General features: G+C 50.4%; 1 protein-coding gene across 1 annotated transcript in view; it reads right to left on the minus strand.

Moving 5' to 3' along the window:
* The window catches only part of LOC133104210 (uncharacterized), a 173102-nt gene that overhangs the window by 40543 nt on the left and 107400 nt on the right, over positions 1 to 25159 (minus strand). The window contains exons 40-52 of the mRNA XM_061209857.1: positions 17661 to 17969; positions 16766 to 16995; positions 16553 to 16690; positions 15485 to 15562; positions 12912 to 13268; positions 11685 to 12044; positions 10115 to 10468; positions 8037 to 8168; positions 7004 to 7147; positions 6794 to 6910; positions 4980 to 5187; positions 1826 to 1992; positions 290 to 402 (exon numbers count right to left, since the gene is read on the minus strand). Coding sequence (XP_061065840.1) covers positions 290 to 402; positions 1826 to 1992; positions 4980 to 5187; positions 6794 to 6910; positions 7004 to 7147; positions 8037 to 8168; positions 10115 to 10468; positions 11685 to 12044; positions 12912 to 13268; positions 15485 to 15562; positions 16553 to 16690; positions 16766 to 16995; positions 17661 to 17969 — 2707 coding nt within the window. The remainder of the gene's footprint in view (positions 1 to 289; positions 403 to 1825; positions 1993 to 4979; positions 5188 to 6793; positions 6911 to 7003; positions 7148 to 8036; positions 8169 to 10114; positions 10469 to 11684; positions 12045 to 12911; positions 13269 to 15484; positions 15563 to 16552; positions 16691 to 16765; positions 16996 to 17660; positions 17970 to 25159) is intronic.

The following is a 25159-nucleotide window of genomic DNA, read 5'->3' on the forward strand; positions in this document are numbered from 1 at the left end:
ACCCCGGCACCCAGTAGGTCCCTGGATTGAAGAGCCGTAATAGTTACTAATATGTACTCGAGGCCTGGGATGCATTTAGTTTGTGAGACCAAGAACTCCTCATCCATGTCCTGCCCCCAGAGGTCAAAGATATTTTATTAGCTGTGTGACCTTGGGTAAGTCACTTGGCCTCTCTGAGCCTCCCTTGTCACACCTGTGCAGTGGGGCTGTAGGTCAGGAGTGCTCAGCTGTGGTCTCCCTCACCCATTCCTCTCCTCTCAGGGCCCCCAGAGTGTAGAGAACCCCTCACCTGAGCACCCGGTTCTGGCCACGGACGTTGAAGACCAGGCAGGCTTGAGAATCACAGGTCAGCTGCAGGGAAGAACTCATCTCCTCCTCTGCCCAGAGCTCCCAGAACATGAGCTGAAGAGGGATGGGGGGCGGGGGCAGGCTGTGAGGCGTGGGGAGGGTAGGGGCCTGAGGACCCTCACAGGCCAGGCCATGCTCCACAGCCCCAGCATGTCCCTGTCCCCCCAGCCCGGCGTGGCAGACGCCCATCAGGCCTGGCCCCATCTAACAACCTCTTGGACGGTGAGGACCCTTGGGCAGGGCCTGGACCAGCTCCCTTATTGCCTACTGTGGGCCCCCAGTGCAGACCTGCGCCCCTGACGTCGGCAAAGAATGACCTCCCCACGGGTCTCCCATCACCCGGTCCTGAGGCCAGGAAAAGGGGATTCAGATGAAGTCAGGGGAGAAGGGAGCTCGGGGTGCTCTGCTGTGGGTTACAGTGATGCAGACCCTCTGCATGAAGAGTGACATCCTGGCCCTCCAGGACTCCTCCCACAGCAGAGTGGAGTGAGGGGCAAGGGGATTGCTGGATAATCCAAAACAGGAGGTTGGAAAAGAGGCTTTGATGCATGCACTCTGTGAATCATGGGGGAGTGGGAGGGCCCAGCCAAGCAAGGTGAGTTCACACCAAACGACAGTGGCTGGGACATGGCCCCATGCAGTGGGGCCACAGCACATTTCCTTTCTTAGAGGTTGTTGGCGGGGAACATTCTCAGGGAAGGGCCCTGTACCAAGCCTGAGTCCATATTTTGATGTCTACTTGTTATGTGACCTTGGGCAGGTCACCTAGGCGCTCATGTGTGACCCAGAGATGACGATGATGATTACAGTTACCACCATCATCACCACCACCAGAACAGCAAAAGCTTCTAAAGCATCTGCTCCAGCCACACACCGTCCCAGGTGCATTACTGGTATTCCTCACTCCATCCTCACAACCCCCACATTATCGATACAGTTATTATCCCCATTTCACAGATGAGGAGATGGAGGGCACAGAGAGGCTAAGGAATTTGCCCAAGGCCACACAGCCAGCAAATGGCAGAGCTGGGACTGACCTCCGGAGACGGCATTCCGTAACAACTGTGCCGCTCTGCCTCTCGCTGGGGTGTCAGGAGATGAGTCAATGCATATAAAACCCTTAGAATGGTGCCGAGCACGCAGTAGGTGCTCTACAAATGGAAGCTGAGCTTTGATTTTGATTAAAAAGTGGAAGGGCGGAAAGGACACAGCACCAGGTACTGGAACACAGAGATGCAGGGGGCCAGTCCACACCAGCCCCACAGCTGAGAATACAGAGGTCACTCAGTAGACACTGGTTACAATTATTACTATTATTAATAAAGCCTTTACAAACTGTAAAGTGCTGGAGAGACACAAGGCAAGAGCATCCCGGTCAATCGTGCACACAGTGGTCCTCTGCTCCCGGGAACAGGATGGGAGTTGAGAGAATTAGGAGGGAGCCTGCCCCTGCCCAGGCTGGCCACCCACTCCTCACCTGGCTGGCAAAGGGCAGGCCCAGCCTCCGGAGAGCGGGCGCCGTGTGGCTGACATTCACCACCAGCTCCAGAGGGCCGTTCATCGGCCAGGCCACCAGGGCTGCCACGTCCACGCTGATCCCACCATCCCCACCTCGGAGGACCACATGGGCCTGGGTCTGGGTCTCTAAAGGCAGAGAATGGCAAAGGCTGCTAGGGACTGGGGTTCACCTCCCTTCCCAGTTTAGGGTCGCACCCTGAGGATACCAGCGGGATTGATCCTGGGCAAGTCTTTCACCTCTCTGAGTCCCAGTGACATCATCTGTCATGAGGCGTCCCCTAATCTTGGCCTGGCCAGCTCCTTCTCTCATTGGAGTCGCTGCTGATAGGACAACTCCTCCGAGGAGCCTTCTATGACTGCCCATCTAAAGTACCTCCCAGCCCTTCCTGCTCCCTCCCCTGCCAGAAGGTCAGCTCCATGACGGGAGGGCCTTTAGTCTGTTTCATTCCCTGCTATAACCCCAGCACTTAGCACAGCCCCAGCCAGACACATCACAGGTGTCCAGTACTTGTTGAGGGAATGAACAAACCAATGATGCTTCTCTTCAGGGTTAATCAAATATCAAATCAATATCAAATAATACTGACCTGCAGCTTGCCTGGCCCAGGCTGGAGGGTCTGTGTCCCCTCCCATCCCACAGGGGCATCTCTTCCAGTCCCCTGCCTCTCAGCTGGGCTGTCCCTCATCTTCGCAGCAGGTAAAAACTCTCCAGAAAAGGAGAGTCCAGGATCTGGCCCAACCCCATCACCTGCCACTTGGGCCCAGCAGGGTGGGTGGCCCTCTCTGGCAGACACAGACAAGCCTGGCAGCTCTGAGCCTCAATCTCCTCACCTATAAGGTGGGCACAGCCCACCCAACTGGAGGGACATTGCCAAGATCAACTGAGATACCACATCTGCGAACACCTGTGCGTGGGGCACATAGTAGGTCTCAGGAAGGGGTCGTTTCCTTCCTTCATTATGCAATGTTCAACCACGTGCACCTACTATGTGTGTGGGGGGGCATGAGGAGCGAGGGGACACACATTGAAGGGGACCAAGTCCTCTTGCCCAGGGAGGTTCCAGATTGTGGGAAGTCACCAAGAATGTTGATGCCCGGCAGAAAACGCCCCCCGAGGGACTGAGACGGCAGTGGGTGGGGGGTGAGAGGTCACCCTGGCTGGAGGCCAGCACACCAGGCCTCCTGGTCCCGGGGAACTGGAGTGTGGAAATTATCCCTGGGACGACTGTCCCATTACTTTCCCCGCACACCCCCTACAGACCCTGCCTCAGAGCAGTCTGTGAGGTCAGCGCACACTGAGACTGTTCCCTGTCTGACCAGGCCCCCGCTCACCCCACAGGATGCTGAGAGCCGAGGATGGAAGAGTTTGAGACCAGAAGAAGACGATCCAAGGGACTTGGGGACACACAGGGATCCTGATCTCCGCAATCTACACAGGGGTCAGAGGGTGGCTCTGGAGTCATACTGCCTGGATTCATCATTAACCAGCTGTGTGGCCTGGAACAAGTGACTCAACCTCTCTGCACTTCTGTTCCTCCCTTGCAGAATGGGGATGGTGTTACTAACCCCTCTCTTGTATGTTCACACATTCACTCAACAGATGATTAATTGAACACCTACTATCTGCCACTCTGCAAACAAAGATCATCCCTGTCCTGGTGGAGTGCACATTCTAGTGTGGGGTGAGTGGAAGACAGGCAATGAGAAATAAAGATATTTAAAAAGTAAGTTAGGGGCTTCCCTGGTGGCGCAGTGGTTGAGAATCTGCCTGCCAATGCAGGGGACACGGGTTCGAGCCCTGGTCTGGGAGGATCCCACATGCCGCGGAGCAACTAGACCCGTGACCCACAACTACTGAGCCTGCGCGTCTGGAGCCTGTGCTCCGCAACAAGAGAGGCCACGACAGTGAGAGGCCTGCGCACCGCGATGAAGAGTGGCCCCCACTTGCCGCAACTAGAGAAAGCCCTCGCACAGAAACGAAGACCCAACACAGCCAAAAATAAATAAATAAATAAATAAATAAATAAAATAAGTAAGCCACGGGGATGTGATATACAGCATAAGGAATATGGTCAATAAAAAAAAAAAAAAAAAAAAGTAAGTTACACAGTATGTTAGAATGACAAAGCCAGGGAGAGGGATGGGGAGAGCTGGAGAGAGGTGGGGGTGCAAATAAATAGGGGGAGCAGGCAAGGCTTCACTGAGGAGACGACATTTGAGAAATACCCAAAGGAGGTGAGAGAGTGACTGTGGAGAAGAGCATTCCAGGCAGAGGGAACAGCCTGTACGAAGGTCCCGAAGCAGGAGCAAGCCTCATGCGTTGGAGGAAAACAAGGAGTGGAATGAGCAGGGGCCAGGAGAGAGGTCATAGAGGTTAGGGTGTGGATCCTGAGGGCCCAAAGGCCCCACTAGGGGCTTCAACTTTCCCTTGGTGCGCACGGCATGGCTGAGCAGATTCCCTTAGCTCCTGTGTATTGAGGACTTGCCTGGTATGCATGCAGTGAGCACTCAATCAATGGTGGCTCTCATTACTGTCATCTTCCCTTCCTCCTCCAATATGGGTTAAACTGTTTCCCCCTAAAAATTATGTTGAAGTCCTAAGTCCCTGACCTGTGAATGTGACCTTATTTGGAAACAGGGTCTTTGAGGAGGTAATCAAGCCAAGATGAGGTGCTAGATTAGGATGGGCCCTAATCCGATGACTGGCATCCTCATAAAAAGAAGAGAAGAGGCAGAGACACAGGGGCAGAGATTGCAGTGATGCAGCCACAAGCCCAGGAACACCTGGGGCCACCAGGAGCTGGAAGAGGCAAGGAAGGATTTTCCCCTGAAGACTTTGGAAGGACCATGGCCCTGACAACACCTGATTTCTGACTTGCGGCCTCCAGAACTGCGGGAGAATAAACTTCTGTTGTTTTAAGCCACCCAGTTTATGATACGCTGCTTTGGCAGCCCTGGGAAGTGAACAGACGCTCCCTTAGGAGTGAGGCTCCAAGGCCAAGGGTGTCCTGGTTAGTCCTGGAGCTCAGGGTCAACTGGGCCTGAGGCTGGCGGGCAGTCCCCCACATGGGGGAAGCCAGCTCTCATCCGTGGGCAGTGCCTGGCTGCCTTACCGCGTGTCTGCAGCTCGGCACTGATGCGGGCCTCTGCCGGGAACCCCGCCTGCCACAGGGCCTGGCTGTCGTGCTCACTCCAGCCAGAAAGCTCCAGGCGCCCATCGCGGTGACGGCAGCTCACGGAGTAGTTCAGAGACGTGGCCCCTGCTGAGACGCGTCCCGAATTCTCAAAGCCAGAGTCACTGTCGTGAACGTCCAAGGAGACCTGGAATGACACCCAGGAGATGCTGGACCACCCTGCACAGAGAGCGTCAGCCCAGCCCAGCTGGCACCAGCTCCCACAAACCCTGGGGGTTTGTACCACCCATGCCGCTGAGATGGGAAGAACCAGGACCCCTTCAAGGAAGCAGGTTGGAGGAACAACTGGGTTACACGTGGCCAACTACACGTGTGCTGTTTTGCTGGTGGCGAGGGGCTCTGCCTGCTGAGGAGTGACTGCTAACAGGTACAGGGTTGCCATCTGGGGGGATGAAAACGTTCTGAATTAGAGAGTAGTTGCACAAATTTATGAATGTACTAAATGCCCCTAAATTGTACACTTTAAAATAGTTCAAATGGTCAATACATATTTTGCCACAATAAAAAAGTTAATAATAAATTTTTTTTTTAATTTTTTCAAAAAGTTAAAAATATACAACTTGGCCCTCAAAGGCCTTTGAGTTCGCAACCTCCCCACCATATGTACGTAAGTTAATCACTGAAGCCACAACAGCACAGCAGCCATCATTGGCCGAACACGCAGTGCGTGGCAACAGGTGGCGAGGCCCCTCACTGCTTTATGTCACCCACTCTATAAAGTGGGAAGTGTCACTCCATCATTCAACGATGTTGACTAAGCACCTACTACATGCTGGGCCCTGTTAAACCTAGGGATGCTGCCATGCACACGACAGAAAGAAATGTCTGACCCCGTGGAGCTTAAACACCAGCAGTGGGAGACAGACCAGGACAAGGTCAAAGGCATCACGTGTCAAACAATGGGAAGATGATGGAAAAGAGAAAGCTGGGAAGAGGCTAGGAAGGGTGTGAAATAATAAGATGTAGATATAGATGTCTCTGCCCCTGGTTCCTGCTAATATTTGGTCTTTGACCCCAGTTCCTGACACAGAGCCCCTGTACCCTTGTAAATTCTTGAGTGATGGGGGTGACGGGAGCATCTGACATGGAGCTCCTAAGTCCCTTAGAATTTCCTGGGTGATAGGAGAGTCTTTTGTGCTAATGAGCTGACTCTTGGAGGGCTCCTGGGTGGAGGCTGGTCAATCCAGGTTGACTTCAAGGGTTTGACTGCACAACTGGAAGGATGGACGAGGTGCCATTTGCCAAGATGGGGAGACAGGGAGGGGCAGGTCGGGGGGGTCGGCCTGTCTGGTTTGGAACAGTCAAGTCGGAGGTGCCTGCCAGGCATCCGAGCAGAGATACAGCAGGCAGGTGGGTCTATGGGTCTGGGGTTCAGTGGAGGGGGAAATGGGGGACATGGAAGTGCAGAGATGGCACTGATGTGAGACTGGATGAGCCCATGAAGGGAGTGTGTGTGGAGAACGGGGAAAAAGAGGGCTGAGGACAAGCGCCAGGTCTGCTGGGAGTGCAGGGAGCTCTGGAGGAGGAGAATGTGTAACAGCCCCGGGGGGCATGGCTGGGCAAGCAAAATGAATATTAGCATCCCCAATTTCCAGATGAGGCGACTGAGGCTCAGAGGGAGGTCTGAACCTTGTTCTACCATCCCCTCGTCTCCGAGGTATTTCCAAAAAGGTTTGTTGCATGAATGAATGAATGAATGATTTCCACTGTCACTGGTACTTGCCGAGGCTGACCTGCAGGCCCAGCTTGTCCTCCACCCACAGCGTCTGCAGCATGGGGATGTTGTGCTGGAACGTGCAGTCTAGGGAGATGTGCTCCGGCCACCTAGTGAAGGTCAGCTCCTCAGACACCTGTCAGGGTGGATGACTGTGGGACCGGGGCCATTGGGCTGGGCCGTCCCCACAGCCCCCAGCCCCCCAAGGCCCCGCCAGCAGAGCCCCCACCTGTCTGCCGTCCACTCCAACCCGCAGGGTGTGTCTGTAGCTGGGCCCGAGCCTCTCGGTGGTCAGGTCCAGCAGGACCCGGGTTGGGAGGGCCGAGGGCTGAGGTAGGTTGTGTGTGAGCAGCAAGTTCACCTCCTGCTGGGTCTACGATAGAGCAAGAGAAACCAAGACGCGTGTGAGATATCATGAAGAGATGTTTGTACACCCGTGTTCATAGCAGCACTCGTAACAACAGCCAAAGGGTGGAAGCCTTTGGACCAAAGTGTCCACTGATGAATAAATGGATCAACAAAATGTGGTCCATCCACCCAATGCAATGCTATTCAGCCTTAAAAAGGAAGGAAATCAACAGAGCTCGGGGGAGGGGAAAATGAGGAGTTACTGTTTAGTGGGTATAGAGTTTCAGTTTTGCAAGATGAAAAGAGTTCTGGAGATGGATGGTGGTGATGTTTGCACAAAAATGTGAACATACTTAATACCGCTGAACTGTGTACTAAAAAGCGGTTAAGATGGTAAATTCTGTTATGCATATTATACCACAATAAAAACATTTTTAAAATAAAATAAAAACATGTATGTGATTAATTAATAAAATAATATACAATAAGAAACTGGACACTGTCCAAGTGCTAGTGGATAGGATAGATAGATGAATTGTGATAGAGGCACACCATGGAATACTATACAGCAGTGAAAAAGGATAATCAACACAGCGTGGGTGAATCTCACAAACATAATGTCGAACAAAACAAGGCAGATGCAAAAGGGAGCACGCTGTGTGCTTCCATGAACATGACATTAAAGAAGTCGTATGAGCAGTGGCTCCTGGGGAGTTAGGAAGGGGAAGGGGCACCTGAGGGACTTCTCCTTGGAAGCCTCATTCCTCTACTCATGGACCTTGACGCTCTCATCTGCCAGGGTCCTCTTTGGAGCTCAGCGGGTATCCAAATGCTTCTCCTCGGGCCTCGGGAGCACATGGCCTCAGCACCCCTTCCCAGGCCACCCTGGGTACCCCACCCATCCACACCCTCACCTCGGTGGTATTGAGGACGAGCAGCCCCCGTAGTGTGTTGGCATCCACGGTGACCAGCAACTGGGCGTCCACGGCCATGGAGTTCACCATGATGTAGCCGGAGCCATCCACTCGGCCTGGGACCCCCAGGGCCTGGAGGGGTTTAAGGAGATGGAAGCAGGGCTTCTTAACTAGGGTGGGGTCCCAAGTGGGCATCAGGGGTCCTATAATCCCCCTTGAACTGACCACAAAATGGAGCGTGTGCCCACGAGAGTCTCTACAGGAGAGGCTTTGTGACTTTGATCAGGTTCCCAGAGCGCCCAAGGTCCCCACATCGGTAGCCCTGCACTGTTCAACGAGCTTCCCCTCCCACCCCATTCCACCTCCCCACACTACGAGGATCGCATCTTTATACCCAAGAGAACCATATCCTGTGAAACCAACTGGCCAAGAGTCTTCCAACCACTGGCAGCTGCGAACGTGCATCTCCCCACCTCTCCTCCCCGATCCCCTCCGCCTTCCCAGGTGCACAGAACTCAAACACCTGCTGCCAAGAGGCAGACGGGAGCCTGTCCAGGAAGCAGGCTGCAAGGCTGGCCCACGCGGGCATCTCCCTCGGCTGCTCCCGCCAGCACGTCCCAGAGCACATCGGCAGTGTGGTTTCATCTAATCCTGAGACTGGAGGAGCCTTTGCACCCCGTTTATGATGATGAAACTGAAGCCCAGGGAGGAAGAGTGATTTGCTCAAGGTCACCAGAGACAAGGGGCAGAACTGCCATTCAGAGTCTGGCGCTTCCTGGCCTCAAAGGTGGCCTTCCCAGCACCCAGGTCGGCTGCCCGACTCTCCACCTGTCTGACACAGCGTTTGACCCTGGTAACCCTTCCCTCCTCTTGGAAACCTTTCCTCCCCATCCTTCTCCCTTGGGGTTTCTCCTCCTCCTGGCCTGCTCTTCTTGGTACCCTTGGCCACTTCCTTCTCATCCGTCCAGCTCTGCAGCCTGAGCGCTTAGTCTCCACCCACCCCACAGCCATCTCAGCCGGTCTGTGGCTTTAAATGTGACCACCTAGAGGTGGAGCCCTCCCGTCCAGACCACAGCCGACCTCCTGACTCGAGAGCTGCCCCCAACATCTCCACTTGAGCGTTTAAGAGCCCTGTCAAATTGAACACATCCAAAATAGGCCTGGAGTTGGTGACACCACTTCCCCAACCCTCCTCCTCCATCCACCATTCTCCCCACTCGGGGAACAGCAGCCCCAGCCCTCTCATCACCTACGACAAAAGCACAGTGCCATCCACTCCCCTCTTTTTCTCACACCCACATGCAACTTCTATCCAGTCCTCTGTGATGGATCCTGAATCCAAGTGTGCTCCCACCCCACGGGCTTTTTATAAAACAGGAGTCAGCAAACAATGGCCCACGGGCCACATCCAGCCCACTGTCTGTTGTAAATAAAGCTTTATTGGAACACAGACACGCCCACATAGTGCATATTGTCTATGGCGCTTTGTACTACAATAGCAGCACTGAGCAGTTACAACAGCGGCTGAATGGCCTGCAAAGCCAAAGATATTTACTATATGAACTTTTATAGAGATGGTTTGCTGACCTCAGTCCTAGAGAATGCCCTTCCCTCTCCAGCCCTGCCTCAGGGCCTTTGCACTGGCCATGCTTAGAATACCCTTTACCCAGACACAAAACAATGCTACTCCCTCCTCTCCTTCAAGTCTGTGCTCAAACGTCATCCTGTCTTTGGGGCCAATCTTGACCGACTATAAAATTGCAATATCTGCCCTGTTTTTTATGCCCCCCTTTCCCACTTTCTCTCTCCCCTTAGCCCTCACCACTGTGTAATACACTCCACAGTTCAGTGATTTATTCTGGGGGTTGTCAGTCTGCCCCAGGCAGGCATTCATCTCTGCTTTGTTTATGGGTGTACGTCCAGGGCACAGAGGAGATCCTCAATAAGTATCTGAGGAGTCCATCCCTCCAGGGTTCACCCGATCTCTCTGGTTTTGGCAGTGGTCAGAAAGGAGGTCCCTGTCCTGTCCCCTGGAGACCCTGGTGCCCCCCCCCCCCACTCACCCCTGGCACACCTACCTGCAGGGCCTCGCAGGAGCTCTCGGACAGCACCCACCACTGCAGCCAGGGGTCCAGCTGCAGCTTGCCGCTGCCCCAAAGCTCGCAGGCCCCCGCGTGCAGCTCCAGGCCCAGCTGGTGCCCGGCCTCCCACCCGAGCTGGATGGTCAGCGAGGTCTCTGGGGGAATGGAGTGCAGTGAAGGCAGCGTGTGCCTCATCTTCGCTCGAAGTGTGGCCTCGGATGGGTGCAGGGCCACCGCCAAGGTCAGGGAGGCAGTCTGGCCGGCCGCTGTGAGGATCCCTGAAGCTTCTGCTTCCCTGCCTGAGGCCTGCAGGGAGCCGCTGAGCTGCATCCCTGCTGGGAGGCCCAGGCCCTGCAGGACCACAGAGAGCGGGGTCGGAAGGTGGTCCCACATCAGGAGTGACCCTGAGTCTCCATCTTCTACCCTCTTACCCCTCCAGCCCTGCCTACCAACTTGTGCCCCTCCCCCATTACGATAACAACAAGACTGCAACAGCAATCATAATACACAACAGTTGTCCATCATAGAACACTTAGTACATGCACAGCCTCAGGCTAAGTAATTCACAGGAATGTTCTCTTTTCACCCTATTTGATGGCTCTGAAATGGGTAGTTAATATCCCCATATTACAAATGGGAAAACTGAAGCTCAAAGAGGCGAAGTAATTGCCCAGGGTCATATAGCTAGTAAGTAGCAGAGCCAAGGTTTGAACCTGATCTGTCTTCCGTCTATGCTTCAGACTGGGGCTGGTTCAATTTAAATTAAAATCAAGTAAAAGAAAGAATTCAGGTTCTTCTGTAGCACTAGTGAGCTCATTTTAAGCTATACATGGCTGGCAGCTCCTGTCCTGGATATCAAAGAATGAAACATTTCCATCATCATAGAAAGTTCTAGTGGGCAGGCCTGCTTTATCACGTGATGCTCTACTCTCTCATGGCCCAATCCTGTGTTGACCTGATTAACACTGACAGAGCATCTGTGGGCGCCCAGCCCTATGCTCAGGGATGCCGAGTGGACCAGACCCTGTCCCTGTGCCCAGAAAGCTCCGTCAGGAGACAGGGGAGGGACCTGTCCCACTCAGACGAGGGCACCAGTCCTGTCTGCTGACCCAGACTCCAGCGTCAGGGATTCCCCTCCCCCAAACATCACAGGACAATTCTCAGACCATCTCTCCGCTCAGATAAAACCCAGCCTGTGGTTTTTAACAGGTTATGAAACCAAGATGTGATGGTTCCCCACTGTCAGCTGAGGACAGCTTCCCTCATTCCCTTCCTGCTCTCAGAATTTTACTAAGAAGACGGACTTTTATAAGAATTTATATTCTGAATCTGTGGTCCTTTAGTTTCACAGCGTGCCTCTAATCTCCCAGCCTCGATTTCCTCATCTACCGAATGGGAATGCGGGATTAGAGATAAGAGGAACCAAGTACCCGACAGGGTTCTTGGGAAATAGTAGCTGGGGTCTTGGGAAGCCCCTGGAGGGGAGTGTCAGCCAGGCCCAGGCCTCACGCTGACAGGGGCTCTGGAAGCTGCCTCTCCAGTCACCTTGCTGGCCCGCCATACGCACCTCCAGCAGCGGGCAGCCCGGCTCAGTGGCCAGTGTCCATGTGCTTTGGTTCTCAGCTTGCTGTTCCAGCGCACCCCGCAGCTGGCACGGCCCCATCCGGAGGGCCAGGGAGCCGCGGCTGGTGGGAGGGCCGGGCCGGGCAGTCAGGCTGACGGTGCTCCCGGGCGGCAGGCCCAGGCGACCCAGAAGGGGCAGGGAGTGGGTCAGGTGCCCCAGGGCAGAAGGCTGGGCCCCGCAGGTGCGGGCCAGCTGCAGGTGGGCGTCTCCGTGGTCACTGCGGAGGCCTGCAGCCAGGTCGAATTCACAGGGTCCCCAGCTCAGGCGGCCCTCGGAGTGCAGGGCCTGCGGGATTCCAGTTGCCTGGAATATGGGGAAAGTGGTCGGATTTAGGGGCAGCTTCAGAAGCCAAGGTGGGGGAGCTGGAGATGGGCCTGGGTGGGAAGAAGGCAGCAGTGGACCCACGGCCTGAACTCTATCAGCACCTCCCTCTGCAAGGTGACTGATACCAAGGGTATCCCATCGAGAGGTTGGGGCTCAAGTTCTGGCTCCACCACTAACTCGGTTGTTCCAACCTGCAACCTCAGCTTACCCATCTCTAAAATGGGCGTTGATTTATAGCATCATAAGTTGCTGGGAGATGTAAGTAAGTTAATACTTGTGAGTCCAGAGCCAGGCACCCAGAAAGCACCGGCTATTGGAAATACATCACTAACATCAATGTTCACTGGCTGGAGGGCAGACACCTTAAGCAACTCGCTCCCCTGGGGCCCAGGACGCACCCCACGTGGGGGCAGGGACCCAAGATAGGGATGAAAGGAGGGGTACAAGCAGCCCCTTCCTCCCGGGGGTGAGGATTTAAGGGGCCTCAGAGGGCACTCAGCACATGTGCCTGATGAACATCAGCTGCTGCTTCGTACTATTCTCATTCTTACTCCCGGAGCCTTAACCCCAGGAATGGGGGAAGTGAGATGAGAGAACAGAATCAACTTGAGCCCCAGAAAGGAAGGGAACCGGTGTCTCAGGAAGGCCCTTTGCAAAAGGGGAGAAAATTCAGTTCTGGTCCCATTTTTGGCTCAAAGCTTTGTAGTCAACGAGGCCCCCAATTCAAGTGACAACGGCAAAAAAAAGACTAAAGTTTCTCATGCTGAGTGCAGAGCTGGGCATACAGCAGGCGGTTAATAACTTGTGGAGGGAGGTGGGAACCTACATTGACCGGTGGGGGCTTACCTGCAGCAGGGGGCAGTGATTCACCAGGGCCAGGGTCCAGTTGCGTGTGGCGTTGGCCTCTGTCCTGACGTCCCCATGGGCAGTCAGGGTGCATGGGCCCAGGGCCACCTCCAGCTGGGCCCTGGGGGGTTCGTCTCCCCCCACGGACACTCGGATGTGGTTGTCGGGGGGCACCCCCAGCGCCTGAAGTGGAGGCCATGTGTGCTGGAGGCTGGTGTCCAGGCAGGCATGGCGGCCGCAGGCTGTGTGGACGTGCGCCCGGGCGAAAGTGTCCCCAGAAGACACCTGAGCCGCCAGGCTGGCCCCAGAGGCGTGGACCAGGAAGGAGCCATTCAAGATCAGCACAGCTGGATTCTGCTGCCAAGAAAGGCCAGGTGAGCCCGAGCGGGTGTCCCTACAACACCCCACCAAGCGTGCCCACCGTCTGCCTGTCCACAGGTGGTCAAGGGAGTCCCCATCCCCCAGGGGCACCCACCACCCCCCTTAACAGGTGATGCTCCCATGAAGCACTTCTCTCTGAAGAGCTGAAACCGGCCTCCCAGGGAGTCAAGAAATTGGACCGTTCGAAGCACCTTCGGGCCCCTGATGCCCGCTCCCCCGCTCCCCATGAGGCCTCTGGGTCCTCCCTCCCGTTTCCTCCTCTCTTTTCCATAATGGAACCTTGGGCCTCTCAACCTCTCTGGTCTGGACACGTCCCTCTTAACGCCTCGAATGGAAGTCACTGCATCTCTAAGCAGTGTACCTGGGGGTCCTGGAGTGTCTGCACGCCCGTGACAGAACCAGGAGCTGCTCTCAGCCCTTTCCTGTCACCCAGTGCTCATCTGTCCACCTGGGGTGGGGACAGCACCACTGACGACAGGGTGAATGCACGTTATCACCCCCACCACAGCTAAATGGAGGCCACAGAGGAGCCACGGAGCTCGGGGTGGCCGCCCACGGGGCACAGCCCACAGATTCTCCCACCTGGATGTTGCTGACCTGCTCTAGGACTAAGGAATGCCCGATTTCCAGCCCTTTCCTGGAATTCCAGACCACGGCTCTCGGAGGGAAGGGCCGTCCATTCATGGCTCTTGTCCTAACCCTCCCGCGCAGTTAGTCTGTGCAGAAGTCACCCTCGCGCCCCAGGCCTGAGTCTTTCTCACAGGTGTAGCTGCTAACTCCACGTGCCCCCTCAGTCTTAAGTTCCCTCTGGGGTGAGGCAGCCCGTCTGTCTAGCCCATTAAGACCCTTTCAATCCTGATCCTCAATTCTCTTGGCTAACCCTCCTGCCATTCAGGCCACTGTGTGACCTTGGGAAGGTGACTTCACCTCCCTGAGCCTCAGTTTCCACATCTGTAAAATGAGATCATGATTCCCTGGTAGCTGAAACCATGCCAAAAGAGAGGATACCAAATTGAGATGGCACCTGACATGCGTTGGCCCATTTCATGCTCGACAGTGTAAGGTAGGTGTTGCCACCTGCAGTTTACTGATGACGAGGCTGAGGCTCAGAGAGGTTAACGCCTGGCTAAAAGTCACACAGCAGGTGAGTGGCAGGTCTGGGCAGGAAGTTGTGTTGGTCTGATTTTCTGGTCCCTGTACTGGGTGGAGCTGCTACCACTGCCAAGCTGGAGGCACGAAAGTACTGCATCTTTTACGCTCACAGAGGTGAAGCTGGCAGAAACAGTCCTCCCCAAGGAGGCTATGCTCCCTCTATCTGGACAGCCAGACGGTGAGCCCATAGCACCAGCTCCCAGGGCCCCCAGGCAGTGCCCCAGGCCAGACACCCTGCAGCATCCACTCAGCACCTCCAGGCTCATGTCTCCCTGGTCCCGGAGCAGATCCTCAGGAGCAGAAAAACCTCTGTCCTTCTCCTCCCCCAGGCCGTCCTCAGGGCTATGCTCACTGGTTGGCCCCCCAGAGCCAACTGGACTGAGAGCTCAGCTGAGCCAGGCCTACCACAAGCTGCCCACCCAGCTGCCCACAGGGCAGCACTGACAAGGTCTGCAGGCAACCCCAGTGGTCGCCCCATGTCCAGTTCACCCACAGCTCTTGGCCCAGGAGCCACAGGGCCCCGCTGGAGATCAGGGAGTCCAGGCCCTGTGCTCAGGTCTCCCAGCCATGCCTTGCCTTCGAAGGAGAGGACCTACTATCCACCTGCACCCTGGCCCGGGAGAGCTCGGAGCTACTTAAACTGTGCTGTGTCCCAGCCTGGGCAGCATGTGTGCCTGTGAGCCCCATGGTCTATCTCCCTCGAAAGACCCAGATATGCCTGTCACCAGCCCAGCTCCCCGTGGCAGAGGCTGGTTTGAAACACTTGGATTCTGGGTCACTGTCTAAGTGTGCTTACAGAAGGGACCACCCATCTGCTGTCAGGTTGGGCTGGGTCCCCTCAGGGCTGGGAGCCCAGATGCATGTTACTGGGGAAGTGGAGGGCTTGGAGGAGGGGACCATGTGGGTCGGCCTGGCAGTGGCCACAGGCCCTAAGCCATCCAGCAGGCAGCCACTGGTGCTCAGCCTGTGCCCACCCCACCTCCCCCGGAGGCAGACCACCATCTCCCACCCTGCCCTGCCTGTGACAGAGACCCTTGTACCTCGTGAGGCCACCTAGTGACATTCCCCCAGCAGAGCCCTGACAGCTGGGCAGGCGAAGTGTCTCCACTGCAGTTGACCTAGGGAGACCAGCAGGGTGGGTAGGGGGCATGTGTAGGCATGAGGTGTCTCTCCCCGATCTTAACCCTGGACAGAGTACTGAGATCCAGCTTGACCCCATCTCCCTTTGTGAAGGCCTCCCTGGGAAGATAACCCCCAAAGAGAGGTTTGTGCAGACCTAAGTGCTAATCCACAGAATCATCAAAAACAGAAGTAACCAGAAAAAAAAAAGAAGTAACCTGTGTGCCAGGTTCTAACTGGTTCCTCATCTGATCTTCAAGGTAAACATGGGAGGCAGGGATTATTAACAGTCCCATTTTGCAGATGAGAACACTGAGGCACAGAAAGAGTAAGCAACTGGACTAAAGTTGCACAACTGGTAAGTGATGAAGCAGGCTGGATTCGGGCCGCACGCCTGGCTCACTCACCCTGACACACACACTTTGGATGGTTTAGCCACACCTGTGCCAGGCCCAGAGGTGGTTTCCTGCTTTTTGTTCTTGAGAACAATGCAAAAGACAGCTGTGTGTGTGTTTCCTTGTCTAGTGTTCCAGGTTTCTCCATGGGAGGTAACCCAGAACACGAGCTTAAGGGTAAGAGTCTCAGCAGTTTTCGTTTTACTAGATAGACCCAGAGCACCTCTGAGGGAGCTGCCTCAAATACACTTCCATTTATGAGGGCAGGGGAGGGAGCGTTGACAGAAGGACAGGAGGACAAGTGGACAGAAGACAGAGAAGAAGAGTAGAAGGCAGGGTGGGGAGGAAGGAAGGGAGGGTGGATGGATGGGAGGAGAGGGTGGGAGGAAAGGAGAAAGGATGGATGGGAAAGGAGGACGGGAAATTTGGTGAGAGGCTGGGAGGGAAGGTGGGAGGGGCTGGGACGGTGAGAGGGGCAAGCTGGTGGGAGGGGCTAGGGAGGTGGGCGGGGCAAGCTGGTGGGAGCTGGGAAGGTGACTAGAGAAGTTGCATAGGCAGTGGGCCCCGCCCAAATGGGGACCTTGGGTCACTTACCTGGAGCCTTGAGAGGCCGCGGTGCAGCCCCAGTGCCAGCCCCCAGCGGCCGCCGGCTCCGCTTCTCTCCAGGGCTACACGAAGCTGATCGCCATCCACGTTCACCACCAGCGTGACCGCCAGACTGGGTCCCACGCTCTGGGAGAAGCAAAGCTGTGGGTGTCCCTCAGCCCCACTGCCTCCACGGGGCCCGGGCCCAGCCCCCTCACCCACCTGCAAGTGCCCGCGGCCGTCCACGGAGAAAGGGAGGCCCCAGCGCCTGAGGCCGGGCACCGTGTGGCCAAGGCTGGCACGGAGCCGGCTGCCCGGGGCGCTGGTGACCGGGCCCTCCAGGCCAAGGGCAGCATCCAGCTGACGCTCTGCACTACGCAGCATCACACGCACTGAGAGGTTGGAAGCCACGTGGCTGCGCAGTAGGAGCATCTCTGCCTGGGAGGGGAGTCCTGGGGATGAGAGGAACCAGAAGATGGTACACTCCACAGGAGCCAGAACGGGGTCACTGACAGCCCTCCTTCTCTCTGGAGGGTCCCCTGAGCCCTGAGGCAGACTAACCCCCCAGCTCCCACCTAATACCTACAATGGCCACACCTAGCAAGTGATAGGCCCCGTGTCCCCTTTGGATTCCTACCTCCCCAAAGACAGGGCATGGGGTCTCAGAAAGCACGAGGGGAACAGGGGTCTGAACCTGTGCTCTCCTCTTGTTGCTGCACCTTTGGGCCCCCCCAGGTCCCGTGGAAATGTCCCCAAGAAGCTAGAGCTGGGGGTGTCTGAGCTATTTCTTGACCACAGTGCCGAGAACATCCCGGAGGCCCTGCTAGACCAGGCTTCCAAGCTGGAGAAGCCGGACTGGGGGCGGGGAGTCCTGGGGGAGGGGCCAGTGGCAGGGGCGTCTGCCCTCCAGTTTTGAGGTGTGTCTGTACTGGGTAGCAACCAGTGTTCTGGCTGAATAACGGCCCAGGGAAGGTGGGGGCACTGGGAGAAGCTGGTAGGGGGAGGAAATAGAGCTGGAAGGTGGGTTTGGGGACTGGGGGCTCCTTTAACTCCCTTGGCTTCAGGCCCTGGGATTCTTTGGGGGAGGAAGCCATTGGACCCTATCCACCCCTCCTACCTGCCTCACTCAAGGTGCTGATGTTGTGACTCAGTCTGACCGAGAGCTGGCCGTGCCCAGGGCTCCAGATGCAGACTCCACCCAGAGCTAGGCTGGCCGTGTCAGCACGGAGGCTGGCCTGGCCCTCAAGGCTCCCCGTCTGGGCCCACAGTCGCCCCCTCAGCTGGAGCTCTCCTGGCAAGGCCCGGCTGCCATTCTGGGCAAGGATGCAGGTCACACTGTGCACACTGGTGCTGTTCCCTGCCTTCTCATGCTTGTCCCGCAAGAGGAATCCCAGCACAGCTGAGTCGGCAGTGACCTTGATGGTACCTGCAGAGGATGGGAGAGAACCCATACAAAGAAGGGGGTCAGCCCAGGGTACTGGGCTGCTTTGGGAAGGAAGGCAAAGAATCCTGGGGCAGGAAGTTCCTAGATCCATGATATAATTCTAATTCATGTCGGAGAGAGCATATCTGGGAAATGGACCAAATTAAACCACCTCCCCCGCAGGATGCTCCGAGGACCAAGCAAGCTGATTCACAAATAAAAGAGCTTTGGCAAAAAAGCAGCAAGCCTGATAAGGCGTGTCTGTTAATACCAGTGCTGAATCCTGCTCAGAAGAGTCATGGATCAAAGTGATAGAAAGCCCCCATTTTACAGACAACAAAACTAGGACCCAGAAAGCCTCGAGGGGTCCAACCTGGAATTCTACGGAGAGAAAAATTGCTCAGAGGTCTCTTCCACCCACTGGAGAAAAAGATTCCACACCCTTAGGCTAGTCCCACACACCCTTAAGCTAGTCACATCCCAATACATAACTCATGCATTAGAGAAATTCTTGCTCTTATCAGAACCATTTACATCTCCTGACCCCACTGGGCTCCAGTAGGGTCTTGACGTGGTTCAAGTGCCCTTATACTTCTCTCCTTTCATTCAAGGTTTGACTCGGGGGTCACCACCTCCAAGAAGCCTTGCTTGGCCTTTCTGCACCCCCAGGCTGGGTTAGACACCCTTGTTCTGTGCTACCAGACATAGAGCTCTTGCTAACCTCTATCACAGAGTCCAGAGCACTTTCTATACAGATGGAAATTTCTCGCAGAATCTTGAAATCATCTTTTTACAAATTCCTTACATTGTAGGGCCCTATGTCACCATGCCCTACAAGATGTTAACCAGTGTGAAATAATGTCAATGGAACAGTGTGGAATCGGGGAATAGACCCATACACAAATGGTCAATTGATTTTTGACAAAAGTGCAAAGGTAACTAACCGGGAAAAGGATAGTCTTTTTAATAAATGTGCTGAATTGTTTGGAAATCCACATGTGAAAAAACTACCGTGAACTTTACCCAAACATACACACAAATTAATTCAAAATTAACCACATAAGAAAAGGGAACCCTCCTACACTGTTGGTGAAAATGTAAACTGGTGCAGCCATTATGGAGAACAGTAAGGGGGTTCTTGAAAAATATAAAAATAGAGTTACCATATGATCCAGCAATTCCACTCCTGGGCATATATCCAGGAAAGATGAAAATTCTAATTCGAAAAGATACAGGCACCCCAGTGTTCACTGCAACAGTATTTACAATAGCCAAGACATGGAAGCAACCTAAGTGTCCATCAGCAGATGAACGGATAAAGAAGATGTGGTACATATATACAATGGAATATTAGCCATTAAAAAAAAGAATGAAATATGCTATCTGTAACAGCATGGATGGACCTGGAGATTATCCACATTATATTAAGTTAATTAAGTCAGACAGAGAAAGACAAATATCATATGATATTGCTTATATGCAGAATCTCAGAAAAAAAATGATACAAATGAATTTATTTACAAAACAGGAACAGATTCACAGACTTAGAGAACGAACTTATGGTTACCGGGGGGAGGGTGGGGGAGGGATAGATTGGGAGTTTGGAATTGACATGTACACACTACTATATTTAAAATAGATTACCAACAATGACCCACTGTATAGCACAAGGAACTCTGCTCAATATTCTGTAATAACCTAAATGGGAAAAGAATTTGAAAAAGAATAGATACATGTATATGCATAACTGAATCACTTTGCTGAGCACCTGAAACTGACACAACATTGTTAATCAACTATGCTCCAATATAAAATTAAAATTTTTTAAAAATAAATAAAAGAAAAAAAGAAAAGATACATGCACCCCAATGTTCATAGCAGCATTATTTACAATAGCCAAGCCATGGAGGCAACCTAAGTGTTCATCAACAGATGAATGGATAAAGAAGATGTGGTATAACAGACGTAGAGAACAAACATATGGACACCAAGCAGGGAAAGTAACGGGGGGGCGGAGGGTGGTGGTGGGATGAATTGGGAGATTGGGATTGACATATACACACTAATATGTATAAAATATGTAACTAGTAAGAACCTGCTGTATAAAAAATAAATAAAATAAAATTCAAAAATTCAAAAAAAAGAAGTTGTGGTACAGATATACAATGGAATATTACTCAACCATAAAAAAGAATGAACTATGCCACTGCAGCAGCATGGATGGACCTGGAGATTATCATACTAAGTGAAGTAAGTCAGAGAAAGACAAATATCAATATCATATGATAGCACTTACATGTGAAATCTAAAATATGACTCAAATGAACTTATTTACAAAACAGAAGAAGACTCACAGACATAGAAAACAAACTTATGGTTACCAAAGGGGAAAGGGTGAAGGAGGGATAAATTAGGAATTTGGGATTAACAGATACACACTACTGTATATAAAATAGATAAACAACAAGGTCCTGCTGTATAGCACAAGAAACTGTACTCCATATCATGTAATAACCTATAATGGAAGACAATCTGAAAAAGAATATTTATATATATATATATATATATATATATATATATATATATATATATATATATATATATATATAAAACGGAATCACTTTGCTATACACTTGAAACTAACACAACATTGGAAATCAACTGTACTTCAATAATAAATAAATAAATAAAATTAACCACAGACCTAAATTAAAATCTAATATCATAACACTTCTAGAAAAAAAATATGAGAGAAAAATTTGTGGCCTCAGGCAAATATTTCTTATATGACATCAAAAGCATGATTCACAAAAGAAAAAAAAAAAGATAAATCGGACTTCATCAAAATTTAAAACCTCCACTTTTCAAAAGACACCATTAAAAAAATAAAAAGACATAGACCAGGAGAAGATATTTTCAAAACACATATCTGATAAAGGACTTGTATAAATGATTCCCAAATTCAAAAATAAAAAACAAGCAACTTGATTTTTCAAATGGGCAAAAGGTTTGAATAGACACTTCACCAAAAAAGATTTACAAGTGGCAAATAAGCCAATGAAAAGATATTCGACAAAATTAGTCATTAGGGAAATGCAAATTAAAACCAAAATGAGATACAACTACAAAAACTATTCGAATGATAAAAAAAAAAAAAAAAACCCAAAGCCAAAAACTGCCAGTACAAATTGCTAGCAAGAATGCAGACCAACTAGAATTCTCACACATTGCTGGTGGGAATGGAAAATGGTACTGCTACTCTGGGAACAGTCTGGCAGTTTCCTATAAACATATACTTGCCATACAACCCAGCAATCCCACTCCTAGGTATTCACCCAAGAGAAATGAAACCATATGTTTCCACAAAAACCTATAGACCAATGATTATTGAAGCTTTATTCATAATTGGAAATTACTGGAAACAACTCAAATATCCTTCAGCTGTGAATGGATACACTGCAGTATATCCACAGAATAGAATATTACTCACCAGTAAAAAGGAAAAAGAACTACTGATACATACAACTTTGATGAATCTCAGCCACATTATGTTGGGCAAAAGATCCCATACTCAAAGCTTACGTGCTGTATGGTTCCATTCATGTGACATCCTGGAATAGCCCAAACTATAGGGACAGAAAACATCTCAGTGGTTGCCAGGGACAGGGGGTGGGGGAAAGGTTGGTGACAATGAGCAGCAGAAAGGAACTTTTTGGGGTGATGGAACTATTCTGTATCAAGACTGTGTTGGTGGGTACACAACTGTATGAGTTTATCAAAACTTGAAGGGGTTTTCCCCATATGTAAATTGTACCCCAAGAAATTATACCTGAATAATTGCCTTCAAAAATGAAGCAATTGGGACTTTCCTGGTGGTCCAGTGGTTAAGACTCCACCCTTCCATTGCAGGGGGCATGGGTTCAATCCCTGGTCAGGGAACTAAGATCCCACATGCTACATGGCATGGCCAAAAAAAAAAAGAAGCAATGTTTGTTAAGAGACCAGCATGAGGGTCTGTTAGTTATCAGCTGCAAATGATAAACTTCAGAAAGATGAAGGGGAGACCATCAGTGTAACTCAAAGTAAACTTGAGAAGAACAGTACGCTGCTTGATTGTATTTAAATTTTTTCAAACCTATGTCATTTGATCTTTAGACAGGTATTTTATTATGCAATTTGGTTTTGCCACAATTTAACCAATTAGGAATTAGGAGGGTCAGTGTTAATATTACTACAAGATTAAAGAATGATACTATTCCCCCAAGGTAGGTGGGAAAGCAGAGTCTTTAGATTCTGCAACACAGGGCCCTGGACAGATGTCCAGCTAGGGTGCTACGGTCAAGGATGCTTGCGCAAAAGATCCCATTTTGTATAATTCTGACTTTTGGAAGCTTGTTAATGTTTCACATAATCGAAAATAAATACACAAAATCAATAAAGATAGGGGGAACCTGAAAATGGAATACAAACAGAAACCAGTGAGCCAATCGTACTTCGAATGATTTACAGCATCACACGGGGTGGGTGGGAGATAAACCCCAACTAACGTTTAAACACCATGTTTGCAGACTTCCCTAGTGGCGCAGTGGATAAGACTCCACACTCCCAATGCAGGGGGCCCAGGTTCGACCCCAGGTCAGGGAACTAGATCCCACACGCATGCTGCAACTAAGAGTTCTCATGCCACAACTAAGGAGCCCGCCTGCTGCAACTAAGGAGCCTGTGTGCCGCAACTAAGATCCGGCACAACCAAATAAATAAATAAATATTTAAAAATAAACAAACACCATGTTTAGATTTATACCCTTAGGCTAAAGACAAGAAGAACTCTAAACAAATATTGAATTCTAGCTAAAAGGGTTTATTTCCTCAAAGGTATAGGTTAGTAATTCTGACCACTTTCTATGTATCCTAGGGCTGAACAAATAACTAAATATGTTGTGAATAATTGGAGCCAGGTTTCTTACTGTTGAAGAAGGGAATAAGAAATATGAAAAGGGGGAAGAAACAGAATGAGCTTTTTGATGATGGATTGGAATTAAGGACTAATGGTTGTAAACTTATATATCTGTAGATAGACAGATATAGGTGTGTGTGCATGTATGTACACATGCATCCATTTTCTTGGTCTGTCCACTGAGAAGGCCTAGAAAGACAGATACTTCAGTAGGAGTAAATACACCTAGAACCCAGATCTTAGTTTCTAAATACCATTTTGCACAAAAAGGAACCAGGAATCCTTGGAGAAATGACTTATTCCATCTCAGAGAAAATATAACATGAGATTGAAACATTTTTTTGGTCATAAAGGAAGTGGTCAAGGAATGATAGGGACATGTCAAAAGGACACAGGAGGAGTTCTATTTCCATTAATGGTGGAGACACTTAAATGGACCAACCCTCCCAAGGTAACAATTGTACACTCTGGACAAAATATATGAAACAGTTACCTGAAGTGGCTGGAGACTGACCATAAACAGGCAGACAGTGGAGGGGAGTTCAAACTTGGAGGAAAGGACCAGCAATAGTTGAGTTGTATGTTTTTACTCTTTTTTGGTGCCATGCAGGGTGAAGAAAACTCACACAGAAATCTATGGTCTTACTGATTAAAGAATCAAAGAACAGAGTTCAAGGTGACAATAGCAAATGGAAAGTGAAGTGGGAAATTCCAGAGAGAGCCACATGGGGGAATCCCGAATTCTACCTATAAACTCTGTCCAAAGCTAATCCTTGAACTTCACAAGGGTGGTACAGACTCCAAGCAGACCAGCTAAGATAAAAGAGCTGAAAATTATTTCCACTGCAGCCCACCAGAGGAAAGACAGAGTTTAGATTTTGAGCCCAGCCAAGTCAACTGCATGCTAAAATTTTAAAAAATAACGATACTCTTCAGAGAAATATAAAAGAATCAGAGTCTTAACATCATTCAAAATGTCTAGAATACAATCTCAAATTACTAGACATACAAATAAATAGGAAAATGTAACCTATATTTAAGAGAAAGGGCAATCATCAAGGGAGATCAACCCCAAGATGACCTAGACACTGGAATTAGCAGATAAGGATTTTAAAACAGCTCTTACAACCGTGCTCAAAAATATAAGGAAAATATTTCTGTATTGAATGAACAGATAAGAAACCTCAGCTGCAAAATAGAAATTAATAAAAAGAGCCTAGTGGTGATTTTAGAACTAAAAAAAATACATAAAATCTGTGATTGAAAAAGAATTATTGGATGGTCTTAAAATTTTTATTGGCTGGTGTTTGGAGAAGAAAGATTAAAGAGCCAGTGAACTGGAAGATAGATTGATAGATATCTGAAGAAAAGAGAAAAAAGACTAAAAAGGTCAACAGAGCCGCAGAGATCTGTGGAACAATATAGAAACTTCTAAAGCACGTGCAGTTGGAAATCCCAGGAGGAGAGGACAATGAGAATGGGACAGAAAGAAATCTTTGAAGAAGTAAATATGAAAAACTTCTAAATGTGTTAAGAGATATACATATGCATTTTAAAAATATCCTTCAAGAATCAGGGCAAAATAAGACATTTTCAAATAAATGAAAACTAAGGGAGTTCACTGTTGTAAGCCAGACTTACAAGAAATGCGAAAGGTGATCCTTTTTTTTTTTTTAATTTTTATTGGAGTATAGTTGCTTTACAATGTTGTGTTAGTTTCTATAAAGGTGATTCTTTATACTGAAGAGAAATGATACCAGAAACTCTAAGTAGAATGTGAAAGAACATACAGAAACATAGTTGAAAGAGCAACAGATAAATTAACACTGAGTTCTAAAATTTTTTAAAAATCAGCCAAAAGAAGGCAAAAAAAGAGTAACAGAGGAACAAAAAAATATATGGGAAAGTAGAAAACAAAACAGCAAAATAGTAGACACAAATCTAATCATATCAATAATTACATTAAAGATAAATCAAGTAAATATCATAATTAAAAGGCAGAGATTGTCAGACTGGAAATAAAAGCAAAATCCAACTGCATGTGGGCTACAAGAAATGTACCTTAAATATAGGAAATATATATTTGAAAGAAAAAGGGTGGAAAAATATATACAGTACAAATTCCAATAAAAAACAAAAGTGGCAACATTAATATCAGACAAAACAGACTTCAAGACAAAGAATTGTGTGAGAGATAAACAGTCCATTTCACAATGATAAACAGGTCAATTCATCA

The sequence above is a fragment of the Eubalaena glacialis genome, chromosome 13 (assembly GCF_028564815.1).
Source record: "Eubalaena glacialis isolate mEubGla1 chromosome 13, mEubGla1.1.hap2.+ XY, whole genome shotgun sequence".
In the NCBI taxonomy this organism is placed as follows: Eukaryota; Metazoa; Chordata; class Mammalia; order Artiodactyla; family Balaenidae; genus Eubalaena; species Eubalaena glacialis.